The sequence below is a fragment of the Nicotiana sylvestris genome, chromosome 4 (genome assembly GCF_000393655.2).
Source record: "Nicotiana sylvestris chromosome 4, ASM39365v2, whole genome shotgun sequence".
Taxonomy (NCBI): domain Eukaryota; kingdom Viridiplantae; phylum Streptophyta; class Magnoliopsida; order Solanales; family Solanaceae; genus Nicotiana; species Nicotiana sylvestris.
The window spans coordinates 78,424,767-78,436,165 of record NC_091060.1 but is presented as its reverse complement, the minus strand read 5'-3'; the positions used below and the strand labels follow the sequence as shown (position 1 = coordinate 78,436,165).

General features: G+C 34.6%; 2 protein-coding genes across 2 annotated transcripts; both read right to left on the bottom strand.

Annotated features, from left to right (window-relative positions):
• Nucleotides 1-833: 833 nt before the first annotated feature.
• LOC138889739 (secreted RxLR effector protein 161-like) lies at nucleotides 834-1,511 on the bottom strand. The gene has a single exon (XM_070173075.1). It carries the CDS (start codon nucleotides 1,509-1,511, stop codon nucleotides 834-836), a length of 678 nt encoding a protein of 225 aa, XP_070029176.1.
• A 5,264-nt stretch (nucleotides 1,512-6,775) lies between these two features.
• On the bottom strand, nucleotides 6,776-7,549 carry LOC138889738 (uncharacterized). The gene is made up of 2 exons (XM_070173074.1): nucleotides 7,114-7,549; nucleotides 6,776-7,044 (listed from the first exon to the last, which is right to left on the bottom strand). The coding sequence occupies exons 1-2, from the start codon at nucleotides 7,547-7,549 to the stop codon at nucleotides 6,776-6,778; spliced, it is 705 nt and encodes a 234-aa protein (XP_070029175.1).
• Nucleotides 7,550-11,399: the final 3,850 nt, after the last annotated feature.

The window sequence follows — 11,399 nt, the reverse complement described above, 5'->3', positions numbered from 1 at the left end:
TATGCATGAAAAAACTTTGTGATTTGGAAGTAAGTATTAATCGCATCTGGATAAGTAGGTTTTCCTTTGAACTTTCCGTAGTGAACTTACGTCGGATATACTCGGTTAATCGGTAGATTTGATATCTTTGAACCGTCGAACTTTGGTGTATACCTAGACAACCATAAGTCACACAATCGACCCTTAACCATCTTTGGTTCTAATTGTTGTGTTCTTTTCAGCCATGAACACCACCTGGTTCATAAGTGCATAGAGAACTGGCCTTACAGAATTCTCTTTGAAGCGGCTTACACTTCACACTTACATAGGTGATTCCTAAACGTGTTATCCCATAGATACACTATATGATATACCCCGTATCATCCTTAGAACCCATTAAAAAGCCCTAATGCTTTATCCTTGGTACTAAACATTACCTTCATCATGAGAATGGACCGAAATTTTATTTGACAATGTTGAACCGTCTCTAATGACTTTGTTTGATATCCTTGAACCTAAATCTTGGGATCTCCAGTCTTCTAGGTAGAGTTACCGCCACAGTTACTTGTCCTCGGCCATAGTCCCATTACCTTTGATGACTTCTCAACCGCCTCTCTAGGTAGGCCTTTTGTAAGCGGATCCGATACATTATCTTTTGACTTTACATAGTCAATTGTGATAATTTCACTAGAGAGTAGTTGTCTAGAGGTATTATGCCTTCGTCGAATGTGACGAGATTTTCCGTTATACATAACGCTTCCAGCCCTTCCTATTGCTGCTTGACTGTCACAATGTATGCATACAGGTGCCAAAGGTTTGGGCCAAAATGGAATGTCTTCTAAGAAATTCTGGAGTCATTCAGCTTCTTCACCGACCTTGTCTAAAGCTATAAACTCAGACTCCATTGTAGAGCGGGCGATGCATGTCTGTTTGGACAACTTCCAAGACACTGCTCCTCTACTAATAGTAAAAATGTATCCACTTGTAGATTTTGATTCTGTTGATCCTATTAACCAATTTGCATCACTATGTCCCTCAATAGATGTGGGATAATTATTGTAATGCATTGCATAGTCTTGAATATATTTCAAACATCCCAAAACTTGTTTCATTGCTATCCAATTAGCTTGGTTGGTATTTCTTCTGTATCGACTAATCTTACTTATTGCACAAGCTATCTCAGGTCGTGTACAATTCATAATATATATCAATCTTCCCAACACTAGAGTATATTCCAATTGAGATTCCCTTTGACCTTTATTCTTTACAAGAGTATGGTTTAAATCAATTGCCGTTTTTACTTCATTAAAGTCCAAATATTTGAACTTTTCAAGATTCATTTTAATATAATGAGATTGAGACAAAGCTAGACCTTGAGGAGTCTGAAGGATCTTAATTCCCAAAATTAAATTGGCAACTCTTAAGTCTTTCATATCAAACTTACTAGTAAGCATGCGCTTAGTAGCATTTATGTTAGCAATGTCGTTACTCATTATCAGTATATTATCCACATATAAACAAGCAATGACCATTTGATTTGGAGTATTCGTAATGTAAACACATTTGTCACACTCATTGATCTTGAAACCATTTGACAATATTGTTTGGTCAAATTTCGCATGCCATTATTTTGGTGCTTGTTTTAGTCCGTAAAGTGACTTAACAAGTCGACACACCTTCTTTTCTTTTCCGGGAACTACAAACCCTTCAGTTTTTTCCATATAGATTTTTTCCTCCAAATCTCCAGTTAAGAAGGCTGTTTTACATCCGTTTATTGGATTTGAAGGCCATACACCATGGCTAACACTATTAACACTCGGATAGATGTAATCCTTGTTACCGGCGAGTATGTGTCAAAGTAATCAAGAGAAGGTCTTGATTTATCAATTCCCGAAGGTTTATTTTCCGGAGGAAGATCAATCAATTCCCAAGTATGATTACTTAATATGGATTCTATCTCACTATTGACTACCTCTTTCGAATATTGTGCTTCCGAGGGAGACATTTCTTCTTTGAACGTTTGCAGCTTATTTTCTAATAAGAATGCAAGAAAATCTGGTCCAAAGGAAGTAGTTGTCCTTTGACGTTTACTACATCTTGGATTTTCCTCATCAAAAGTACTTTCCTTTGCTTCTTCCCGAAGTCGCTTAGATTTTCCATTAGACGACTCACATTCATTTTTATACGAGTAAATATTCTCAAAGAATTCAGCATTATCCGATTTAATTACCGTATTAATATGAATGTCGGGATTTTCTGATTTATGAACCAGAAAACGATATGCCTTACTATTTGTTGCATATCCTACGAAAACGCAATCAACAGTTTTTGGTCCAATCTTTACCCTTTTGGGTTTAGGAACTTGCACTTAAGCCAAACATCCCCACACTTTAAAATATTTTAAGTTAGATTTCATTCATTTCTATTTTTCATGGATTGCGTTTTGCTATAAGGAACTCGATTTAGTATTTGGTTATCTGTAAGAATAACTTCCCCCACAAGTTTTGAGGTAAACCAGAACTTATTAACAAGGCATTCATCATCTCCTTTAATGTTCTATTCTTTCTTTCCGCAATTCCATTAGATCGCAGTGAGTAAGGGGCAGTTGTTTGGTGAATAATGTCATTTTCCAAACATATTTCTTCAAAAGGAGATTCATATTCTCCGCCCCTATCACTTCTTATGATTTTTATCTTTTTGTTTAGTTGCGTTTCAAGTTTAATTTAGTATTTCTTGAATGCGTCAATTGCTTTATCTTTATTATTAAGTAAGTAAATATAGCAATATCTAGTACTGTCATCAATAAAAGTTATGAAATACTTTTTCCCATCGCGAGATGGTATTGACTTCACGTCGCAAATATCTGAATTAAGTCTAAAGGATTTGAATTTCTTTCAACTGACTTATAAGGATGCTTAACATACTTTGACTCCACACATATTTGACATTTTGAGTTATTGCATTCAAACTTAGACAATAATTCCAAATTAATTATTTTTCGCAAAGTTTAGAAGTTGACATGGCCTAAACGTTCATGCCATAAATTATTTGACTCAAGCAAGTAAGAAGAAGCTGAAATTTTATTCATATCAATGGCAATTACAATGAGTTTGAAAAGTCCCTCAGTAAGGTAACCTTTTCCTACATACATTTTATTCTTACTAACTACAACCTTGTTGGAAATAAAAACACACTTAAATCCATTCTTGACTAGAAGTGATTCCGCATTTTAGGAACATGAAGGACATCATTTGGAGTCACAATCTTGTCAGAAGTCATCTTAAAGCTATCTTGCATGTTCCTTCAATTTTTGCAGTAGCGAAATTTGTCATAAAAACTATCTCGTTGGGTCCAGTGGGAGCATAAGAAGTAAACAACTCTTGTTTGTACAAACATGACGAGTTGCCCCCATTTTTCCAAAGATTTTCTTTGCTTCTTCCAATGAGGGACAAAGTGCATTAGTAAAGTGAACTAATTCAAAATTTCATTTTCCTCCATTCACACCTTTTTTGTTATTACTAACAAAACCCAACAGTCCCCCACATGAATTGGGAATGGCTATCCGAAATAATATGCATGAAAAAACTTTGTGATTTGGAAGTAAGTATTAATCGCATCTGGATAAGTAGGTTTTCCTTTGAACTTTCCGTAGTGAACTTATGTCGGATATACTCGGTCAATCGGTAGATTTGATATCTTTGAACCGTCGAACTTTGGTGTATACCTAGACAACCATAAGTCACACAATCGACCCTTAACCATCTTTGGTTCTAATTGTTGTGTTCTTTTCAGCCATGAACACCACCTGGTTCATAAGTGCATAGAGAACTGGCCTTACAGAATTCTCTTTGAAGCGGCTTACACTTCACACTTACATAGGTGATTCCTAAACGTGTTATCTCATAGATACACTATATGATATACCCCGTATCATCCTTAGAAACCATTAAAAAGCCCTAATGTATTATCCTTGGAACTAAACATTACCTTCATCATGAGAATGGACCGAAATTTTATTTGACAATGTTGAACTGTCACTAATGACTTTGTTTGATATCCTTGAACCTAAATCTTGGGATCTCCAGTCTTCTAGGTAGAGTTACCGCCACAGTTACTTGTCCTCGGACATAGTCCCATTACCTTTGATGACTTCTCACCCGCCTCTCTAGGTAGGCCTTTTGTAAGCGGATCCGATACATTATCTTTTGACTTTACATAGTCAATTGTGATAATTTCACTAGAGAGTAGTTGTCTAGCGGTATTATGCCTTCGTCGATTGTGACGAGATTTCCCGTTATACATAACGCTTCTAGCCCTTCCTATTGCTGCTTGACTGTCACAATGTATGCATACAGGTGCCAAAGGTTTGGGCCAAAATGGAATGTCTTCTAAGAAATTCTGGAGCCATTCAGCTTCTTCACCGACCTTGTCTAAAGCTATAAACTCAGACTCCATTGTAGAGCGGGCGATGCATGTCTTTTTGGACGACTTCCAAGACACTGCTCCTCCACCAATAATAAAAATGTATCCACTTGTAGGTTTTGATTCCGTTGATCCTGTGATCCAATTTGCATCACTATGTCCCTCAATAGCTGTGGGATAATTATTGTAATGCATTTCATAGTCTTGAGTATATTTCAAATATCCCAAAACCTTTTTCATTGCTATCCAATGAGCTTGGTTGGTATTTCTTCTGTATCGACTAAGCTTACTTATTGCACAAGCTATCTCAGTTCGTGTACAATTCATAATATATATCAAACTTCCCAACACTCGAGTATATTCCAATTGAGATTTCCTTTGACCTTTATTCTTTACAAAAGTATGGTTTAAATCAATTGACGTTTTTGCTTCATTAAAGTCCAAATATTTGAACTTTTCAAGAACCATTTTAATATAATGAGATTGAGACAAAGCTAGACGTTGAGGAGTTTGAAGGATCTTAATTCCCAAAATTAAATTGGCAACTCTTAAGTCTTTCATATCAAACTTACTAGTAAGCATGCGCTTAGTAGCATTTATGTTAGCAATGTCGTTACTCATTATCAGTATATTATCCACATATAAACAAACAATGACTATTTGATTTGGAGTATTCTTAATGTAAACACATTTACACTCATTGATCTTGAAACCATTTGACAATATTGTTTGGTCAAATTTCGCATGCCATTATTTTGGTGCTTGTTTTAGTCCGTAAAGTGACTTAACAAGTCGACACACCTTCTTTTCTTTTTCGGGAACTACAAACCCTTCAGTTTTTTCCATATAGATTTTTTCCTCCAAATCTCCAGTTAAGAAGGCTGTTTTACATCCGTCTAATGGATTTGAAGGCCATACACCGCGACTAACACTATTAACACTCGGATAGATGTAATCCTTGTTACCGGCGAGTATGTGTCAAAGTAATCAAGAGAAGGTCTTGAATATGAATGTCGGGATTTTCTGATTTATGAACCAGAAAACGATATGCCTTACTATTTGTTGCATATCCTACAAAAACGCAATCAACAGTTTTTGGTCCAATCTTTACCCTTTTGAGTTTAGGAACTTGCACTTAAGCCAAACATCCCCACACTTTAAAATATTTTAAGTTTGATTTCATTCGTTTCTATTTTTCATATGGAATGGATTGCGTTTTGCTATAGGGAACTCGATTTAGTATTTGGTTATCTGTAAGAATAGCTTCCCCCACAAGTTTTGAGGTAAACCAGAACTTATTAATAAGACATTCATCATCTCCTTTAACGTTTTATTCTTTCTTTCCGCAATTCCATTAGATCGCAGTGAGTAAGGGGCAGTTGTTTGGTGAATAATGCCATTTTCCAAACATATTTCTTCAAAAGGAGATTCATATTCACCGCCCCTATCACTTCTTATGATTTTTATCTTTTTGTTTAGTTGCGTTTCAAGTTTAATTTTGTATTTTTTGAATGCGTCAATTGCTTCATCTTTACTATTAAGTAAGTAAATATAGCAATATCTATTACTGTCATCAATAAAAGTTATGAAATACTTTTTCCTATCGCGAGATGGTATTGACTTCACGTCACAAATATCTGAATTAAGTCTAAAGGATTTGAATTTCTTTCAACTGACTTATAAGGATGCTTAACATACTTTGACTCCACTCATATTTGATATTTTGAGTTATTGCATTGAAACTTAGACAATAATTCCAAATTAATCATTTTTCGCAAAGTTTTGAAGTTGACATGGCCTAACGTTCATGCCATAAATTATTTGACTCAAGCAAGTAAGAAGAAGCTGAAATTTTATTCATATCAATGGCAATTACATTGAGTTTGAAAAGGCCCTCAGTAAGGTAACCATTTCCTACATACATTTTATTCTTACTAACTACAACCTTGTTGGAAATAAAAACACACTTAAATCCATTCTTGACTAGAAGTGATTCCGCATTTTAGGAACATGAAGGACATTATTTGGAGTCACAATCTTGCCAGAAGTCATCTTAAAGCTATCTTGCCCGTTCCTTCAGTTTTTGCAGTAGCGGAATTTGCCATAAAAACTATCTCGTTGGGTCCAGTGCGAGCATAAGAAGTAAACAACTCTTGTTTGTACAAACATGAGGAGTTGCCCCCGAATCAATCCACCATTCTCTAGTATTTCCGACTAGGTTGCATTCCGAAAGTATGGCACATAAATCGTCTATTTCATAATTCTTCTCAATCATGTTTGCTTGACTTTTCTTCTTGTCCTTCTTTGGTGCACGATATTCAGCAGCCTTGTGTCCAACCTTTCCACAGTTGTGGCAATTACCTTTGAACTTCTTTTAACTTGGGTAATTCTTTGGTCCAAGCGGCTTCTTTCTCTTTTTACTCGTGGAAGCTTCCTCAACAATATTTGCACCCATTATTGTTGAATTTTCACGAGACTTCTTTTTTGCAGCCTTGTTGTCCTCTTCAATCCTTAGGCGAACAATAAGGTCTTCCAATGTAATCTCCTTGAGCTTATGTTTCAAGTAGTTTTTAAAGTCCTTCCACATCAGAGGCAACTTTTCAATCAATGCCACAACTTGAAATGCTTCATTTATGACCATACCTACAATCATAAATTTAGGATTAATAATATAATCAATATCTTTAATAAAAATATTGATTGGATTTATACCTTCGGCAAGGAGGTCATGAACGATGACTTGCAATTCTTGAACTTGAGTTATGACAGACTTACTGTCAACCATTTTAATGTCCAAGAATTTTGCGACACCAAATTTCTTTAGTCCAGCATCTTCCGTCTTGTACTTATTTTCAAGAGCATTCCACAACTCTTTCGAAATCTCCATGACACTGGAAACGTTGTACAAGCCATCTTTCAAACAACTCAATATATAATTTTTGCACAAAAAGTCAGAATGCTTCCATGCCTCCGTGACCATAAATCGCTCATTAGCTGAAGTCTCTTCTCCCAAGACTGGAATAAAGCGCTGCAAACTAAGTGTGGTCAGGTAGAAGAACATTTTCTGCTGCCAGCGTTTGAAGTCCATGCCAGAAAATTTCCTGGGCTTTCTGTCGGTGCCATCACCAGTGCAGGCATTGAGTGACATGAAAACGTTGTAGCCATTGCAGCAGTAGTCGTTCCACTAGAACCATTTTGTTGTTCCGTGCTTGTTGTCATTTTTCTGTAAAAGAAATTGACACAAACAAAATTAGTATCTCGGTGAAGTTTTTATATCTTCAAATAGAATACAAACAACCGAGTTTTTATATCTCAGATTGAGTAGAAAGTCACAAAGACTTTAATCTCAAACCGGAGTAGACAATACGAAGATTTTAATCTCCAAAACGGGAGTAGAAATCAGTACAATTTTAGTCTCCCAAACTAGAAAGTAAGATGAATATAGAATATTAAATTCCTTAAGCTTATTAGTACACTGTATTCAAAACCAGAAAACTAGAAAAGTGTTAGTTTAAGAAAATAAAACAGAAAAAATTTCGAGCCCACAATTTTTTTGTGTGTCCTTAAGGAATTTAATCTCCTTACAGTTGCCCAAGGTTACGGATTAATTTCTCCCATGATAGAACAGAATAACTATTCTGTGATAGCGACACTTCAAATCAAAGAATTTTGGCGAACTCAAATAGCAGATCAAATCAGAATGCAGAAGATTGAGGGGAGAGATTTCAGATTTTTCGGTGGTGAAAAATGAGGCTAAGCCTCTATATTTATAGCCAAAGAAGTTGAGTCCCAATAGGTGCATAGTTGCATGTTCGTTAATAAGGTGACTATTGAGCAGATAATACTTAAATTGTATGTTGAACGGAATGTTTGGTTGCGAACTCGACTGTTAGAAAATGATTCCGCGATATTTTTTTCCGCGAAAAAATATTAGAAAAGAAAATATTAAATGATAGAAAAGGAAAATAAATGTGGTCCAAAAATTATCAATCAATCATACCAATTGACCGAAGCCGAAGCCGAGCGAGCGACGACGACGACGGCGCGAGGCACCACTTCTTCTTAACTCTTTAAGAGCTAGAAGATGTGCTTTTCTATATAAGTACAAAGATTTTCTTTCCTTCTTCCAATGAGGGACAAACTGCATTAGTAAAGTGAACTAATTCAAAATTTTGTTTTCCTCCATTTCTTTTCCCTCCATTTTCCATTCACACCTCTTTTGTTATTACTAACAAAACCTAACACCGACTTCGTCTCTCTTAGAAACGAAATACTTTTCACAAACTAAATGCCTTCTTCTTTCTTTTAGTGTGTTTCTATGTTTGTAGGGAGAATTGTACAGAGTATATTTCTATGAAGAAGGAGAGCCTTGATTATATAGAGAAGGAAATTTGTCAGAGAAAAAACTACTGAGAAACTGATCCACGTTGATCCACACGCTCCCACTTACTTTGCAACGTGCAATAGTTTTACTTTTAGGAGTTAAACCTTCTCTAAATAACTTCCTTTAATCATATCTCCTTTAAAGCGGGTCGGACCAGTCCATAGGGGCTACCCACACCAAATATTCAACATTGGTGTAATTACAAAAATTTATTATTTAAAATGTGATCAACTAATGAATACTTTTTAATTGAAAATTACCAGTTTATATTTTTAATATCTACTTTCTCTCACCTATCATATAAACTATTTATCAATATTCTCTTTCGTTAAATAGCTCAAGATATGGTGCGTTAAATTTTGCAAATATAAAAATTGCTTGTGCCTTTAATTTTCACTTGGATCTTTTTTTTTTTCACTTGGATCTTAAAATGTAAGATATTTAATAAAAAAGTTTTTTTTATCTAATAATATAATTATATAATGAAAGAGGTCTTCCCTTGTTTTAATTTTCTTTTATTGTCCCACCAAGTTAAGCCTCTAATTAGGAAAAAAGAGTAGAATTAAACATTATATTTTTTAGCTTATGTCTTAAAATAATTAAGTAGGAACATGAGTCCATTTGTCAAGAAATACACTAGATTCACATAGTAATATTGATTATGTGACTCACATAGTAGTATAATGGTATTACTATTAAGTTACTAGTTTGATTTGTCTTGGATAGATGGTACCAAGACATTCATTTTCTTTCATAGGCTTACATTATATTTGGTAGCACTTTAGTTTATAGCCCAATGGTAATTTCTTTTTCATATTAATTACACGTGGCATATCCATGCTTGCTGTATTTTTAGATTTTTATACTCTTTAAATTAACCATGGAAATTATAGCTAGTATTGAGACATTCAATTAGTTTATGAGTTTGTAGTTGGTATAAGTCGATCTCATATAGCGTTTGAAACTAAATATATGTGAAGCTATTGATAAATTACTGATACATGCAGTTTCTTTTGGTACATTACTGATAGATGCAGTTGCAGAGCTAATAATACTCTTTTAAGACTTTCGTAACAAGCTAAGCAACTTGAACATGAAATAAACCATCGTGCCTTGCCAATGACGGCTAATCAACTGCTGGAATCAAAATTTTATATCAACTGGGATGGTTTTATAATTTGTTGTATCACCATCATACCGGTTCTAAATCAAATCAGAATATATCAATGCATATGATGATTTCAAACTCCCACCGTATCATGAACAGCTAACCTGTGTATTTTTTTTTTCCGTTTCCCGTACGGTATATGGTGTTTATTTTGCGGCTCGAAAGTCTCGCTTTGAGGATAAAATGCTATCAAAGGCAATTTTATATATAAGGCTCAAACTCGAAACTCTAGTTAAAGATGAAGAAGCACTTACCATTCAACCACAATCTTTGAATTATTATATTTGGTCCATATTATCTATTTAATAAAATATCCTATAAAAAAACTTTTGATAGTTTAATTATAAGTATTTTGGTCTAAACTATAAACTTTTCTCGTAAAAATTGTACGGGGCGCCCTATTTGGTCACCCCCATTTAACCTATACCCAATTTTTTTTTTAAATATTTTAACTTGTACCCACTTTTTTAAACAACTTCAGCCCATTTTCTCATATTCCTTCTCCTCCTCAAAGTTTTATTTTTTCTTTTTCCAGAAGTAAGGTTCATCTCTATCTGCTTATTCTTATTTCTCCTTTCAATCATTTTTTCCTTTTCGCCGACACCCTCAGTAAAGGTTCTATCTTGGTTTTGCAACTTGAATCTTATGCACAATTTTGATGTGAAAATGGGACAAGAGAAATTAATTATTAATTTTATATTGTTGTTTGGTGAATTAGGTCTGGCGGAAATTAGAGATTTCAGTTGTCGATTGGATTGGTAATGTGTTGATGTTTCTTGGTTCATGTTAATGTTGCTTTAAGTTACTTCGTGTGGGTACAACATGCCCCCTAGAGCTCTAGAGCTGAAGTTCGCCAGTTACAAACAAAAACATCAGCTCTAGAACTGAAGTTCGACAGTTACAAAACAAAAACTTCAGCTCTAGCTGAAGTTTGCCAGATACAAAAACAAAAACTTCAGCAATTACAAACAAAAAACTTCAGCTACTATGCTTAAGTTCAGCAATTACAAACAAAAACTTCAGCACACTTGGTTCAACACACTTGCTATTTCAATCCCGTCTACTAGAATGCTGAAGTTTTGCGTGATTGTCTTTGATACTTCAGCTCCGTATGCTGAAGTTACGCTGTGAGTACACTTGCAATTGTTTAGCAAAGCGGGCACAAATTAAAACGTAACCCAAAAAACGGGTATAGATGCAAGTGCCCCACTTTTCTTAAATGTTTTATTTAATTCTTAGTCCACTATTTAAAGTGATAACGGTGATTTGAAAAAAATAATAGATTTTTTTTATATAATTTTGAAAAATTTAAATATTTTAAAATAAATTCAATTTATGAAAGCGCATACAGAGGAAATACTTTAATTGAAATCATCCACCTTGTTCAATTTTAAGATAAATATCAGCTTAAAATCTGGTAAATTATCCTCACAAATTCCGTCACTC

Coding starts and splice junctions, on each gene's coding strand:
- LOC138889738 (XM_070173074.1), bottom strand. CDS start 7,549: ATGTCACTCAATGCCTGCACTGGTGATGGCACCGACAGAAAGCCCAGG. Junction 7,045..7,113: donor TCATGACCTCCTTGCCGAAG/GTATAAATCCAA, acceptor TTATGATTGTAG/GTATGGTCATAAATGAAGCA.
- LOC138889739 (XM_070173075.1), bottom strand. CDS start 1,511: ATGGTCATTGCTTGTTTATATGTGGATAATATACTGATAATGAGTAAC.